This window comes from Salmo salar, unplaced genomic scaffold (assembly GCF_905237065.1).
Source record: "Salmo salar unplaced genomic scaffold, Ssal_v3.1, whole genome shotgun sequence".
Taxonomy (NCBI): Eukaryota; Metazoa; Chordata; class Actinopteri; order Salmoniformes; family Salmonidae; genus Salmo; species Salmo salar.
In genome coordinates, this window is record NW_025547821.1 from 19,177 (window position 1) to 22,687 (window position 3,511).

At 44.9% G+C, this 3,511-nt stretch overlaps 1 protein-coding gene across 1 annotated transcript; it reads right to left on the reverse strand.

The window, feature by feature from the left end:
- Window positions 1–217: 217 nt before the first annotated feature.
- LOC123732463 (calcium-activated potassium channel subunit beta-4-like) lies at window positions 218–894 on the reverse strand. Its single transcript, XM_045711636.1, has one exon. The coding sequence runs from the start codon at window positions 838–840 to the stop codon at window positions 493–495; it is 348 nt and encodes a 115-aa protein (XP_045567592.1). The 5' UTR covers window positions 841–894; the 3' UTR covers window positions 218–492.
- Between the last annotated feature and the right edge of the window lie 2,617 nt (window positions 895–3,511).

The following is a 3,511-nucleotide window of genomic DNA, read 5'->3' on the forward strand; positions in this document are numbered from 1 at the left end:
TGAGAAGAAAAGACACCTTCACTCACACAGACGTTTGGTCTTTCTGTCCCAAAGGGGTCATTTTGTCATCTCTGTTCCTCTTCATCACAGTAGAGGTTCTCTTTGTGAGTGATGATGAGGCTATGTCTCTAGAATAGACTTGGACAGGTGTAGATCTTCTTACACTTGCTATAAAGTGACTTTTATGAAAGTTAAACTCATTATTTAAGTCTGTGATTTTTTGCCATGTCTTTGGAATAGAAAATAGCAATAATGTTATTTGGTCTTTAGAATACAAAACGTTTGTTTACATTAACATAGTTTAAAAAACAGGCAACCATTAACATAATATCCATCTACCTCATGTCAACAAACTGAGACTGGGAACTTTTCCAGCCAGACACTTTGCCTAGCTACTGTATCGATCGTTCACAGCTCCGCATTCAGTAACTGCAACGCTGTGGCGACTATAAAGTCTAGAGTGCTCCTTCCCAGAGTTCTCCTTCTAGAGTTTTAGTCATTTACCTTTGGGTTCAGCACCAGTTGCTGTTCATCAAAGTGCAGCAGAGCCACGGAGTTCGACTGGGAATTATTGACGAATATCTGCAGACACGGATACAGCGAGGTCCCCTTGCAGTCCGACCCGCACGTGAACACGCACTCGAACATCTCCTCCGGTCTGAGCACGGACACCACCGTGCAGTTGGCCGGTTTGCTCTGCATGCTCTGTAGAGTTGGACTGAGCCAGCAGAACCCGAGGATAAAGAGGGACAGGATGCCACAGACGATGAGGAACAGTCCTAGTCGGATACTCTTATCCTCCGCCTCCGAGTACTCGTATGACACCCTCATTTTCGCCATTATGCTCCTCGTAGGTCTGAAAAGAGCTCGAAAGTGACGGAGAGGAGAGCTGGAGAGGGGCTCTCTCTATATATATATGCGCTGTGTTGCCCCAAACACTGGTAGCCTCTAGGAAAATGTCCCTTTCACTCAACCGGACTCCTCGCTCTCTCTTCTGTATGTTCTATTTCTTTCTCACCCCGGTGTCAACGAGGAGAACTTTGCGAAAGCGGAGCAGCTGCGGTCCAGCCTGTGCCTGCCCCCCTCCTCCCCTCGCTCTTATGCGCGTGATATCTACTTCATATCGCAACGGTCCGTAGAGATTTGGGTTTTGCTGAAAGGCTGGATGTTGCATCTGGGATTAGGTTCGGAGTGAATGCCCCTCCCTTGGCTGGCGATCAGATGTTGCGCAGCAGCGGTCCCTCGCCGTCCCTGGCTCCGACATCCATCACTTCGCTGTGGACAAACTGGTCTACTGTGTCCCTTTGGAGATGGAGACAGCTCTCTCTGGTCTGAGGACCAGCCTATATAACCTGAGGCGAGGAGCTTTCTACAGTTAAAATAGGTCTCTTCTGCTGACACCAATGTTACCAACTTCATTACGCTGATTGGACGGTATTGTTTTGATGCATCACTACAGGGTGAACCTGTTGACAGTGTAGGCTAGCTAGTTACTGTTAACACGTTCAATAACACAAATAATGACCTACGTCATTAAGCTTTGGACACATGATAACTTGGCTTGGCGTACAAAAACAAAGCTTATAGTTGACCAATCAAAAAGCAAGCATTATGCCATGCGAGTTTTAACGTAATCAGCAACGATTACGGTGGTGTACGGTGCTCGGTGGCGTGCACGTGGCAGAAAAGCCTAAAGCTAGTCTGCATCTGTTCGTTCCTAGATATACAGAATCATTTTTGGGGCTTTCTTGAATAGCACATAGAAACACACACACACACATAAACACACGCACATAGCGTTTTATCGTAAGGACCATTAACCAGTGGTAATTCCATTCACTGCATCTTTATAGAGACCCAGTTTACTCTCTGAAATAGTTTTAGGTTTTTTTGTGAAATTATTGGAACACGCTTGTCAACTCAGATTTGTATCTTTTAATGGAAATTGACAAAAGTTTAGCAAGTGTAGTGTTGAATAATAATGGACATTGTTTTCATAAAAGATAAAAGTAATGACTATTTTTATTAATTAAGGATTTACAGATGATGCTGACATTTAGATGCAGGGACAAATCAGTATCACTATAACCTACTACACAATCAACATCTTAACCTTCTCCCCAGGCTCAGTTACAGAGACGGCTGGACTGGGGATCCTACTACACAATCAACCTTGGTTACATCTTAACCTTCTCCCCAGGCTCAGTTACAGAGACGGCTGGACTGGGGATCCTACTACACAATCAACCTTGGTTACATCTTAACCTTCTCCCCAGGCTCAGTTACAGAGAGGCTGGACTGGGGATCCTACTACACAATCAACCTTGGTTACATCTTAACCTTCTCCCCAGGCTCAGTTACAGAGACGGCTGGACTGGGGATCCTACTACACAATCAACCTTGGTTACATCTTAACCTTCTCCCCAGGCTCAGTTACAGAGGCTGGACTGGGGATCCTATTACACAATCAACCTTGGTTACATCTTAACCTTCTCCCCAGGCTCAGTTACAGAGACGGCTGGACTGGGGATCCTACTACACAATCAACCTTGGTTACATCTTAACCTTCTCCCCAGGCTCAGTTACAGAGAGGCTGGACTGGGGATGAGATTAGTTTCCATTCCAATCTCTGTTTCTAGCCACACATGCCCAGTTTGTTGTCCCTAATCTGTGAATATAACAGAGGCCATTAAAGTAACCTTCCCCTGGACCTGATGACTGGCCTAGTCTTTCAAACCCGGGTTCAGTTGGATACATAAGGATTAGAATAGCAGAAACTAAGCATGACTGGTACCTTGGTTGCATCTTTAGACTTACAGCGCCGCCAGGCTCAATTTGCTATACCGGCGTATAGAGAGAGACGGCTGGACTGGGGAGGATATGATTTCAGCCCCAATTCCAGTGGAGATTTTAGCATGTAAATCTTGGTGGGGCAAACTAAAACATTTTGGGGGGGATGCATGCCAGCAAAGCCACTACATAACACAACACTAAACAATACATTAATTGCACTATAACGGTGACAAACGGTGCCCACAAACTGTTAGGGCCTCATAAAGCTGTACCAACAGCAGAGTCCCAACAACAGTACCAACACCTTACCACTGCTACACCTGGCTATCAGCGGAGCCTTGTCATCGCAGCGAAACAGTTCATTCAGCCTCATTTACTGCCTTTAAAAAAACATAGCTGATATGGCTGACTTGTTTAAACAAATGTGGTTTCTACTAAGAACTGAGATATTCAAACTATGGCATAAGGGGACGACAAGCGGATAAGAGGCGATCCGTAACCGATTAAGACATTAATGAGCGAGCTAGGATGGGCGTAGTCAATATAACTATTTGTTCAGCACTTTTGAAATGTACAGCGACAGAATTCAGAACATGGGCCGTTCTTACAATGTTCTCCCTGAACACCAACTCAGCGTAGGATAAATAAAGGGGCATATAAGCAGACAATGAAAGCTCTTACAATATTCAATGATGACATTTCTCTAAAACAGGTTAAA

Bases quoted from the DNA above. Each gene is read 5' to 3' on its own strand.
- LOC123732463 (XM_045711636.1), bottom strand. From the start codon at position 840: ATGGCGAAAATGAGGGTGTCATACGAGTACTCGGAGGCGGAGGATAAG.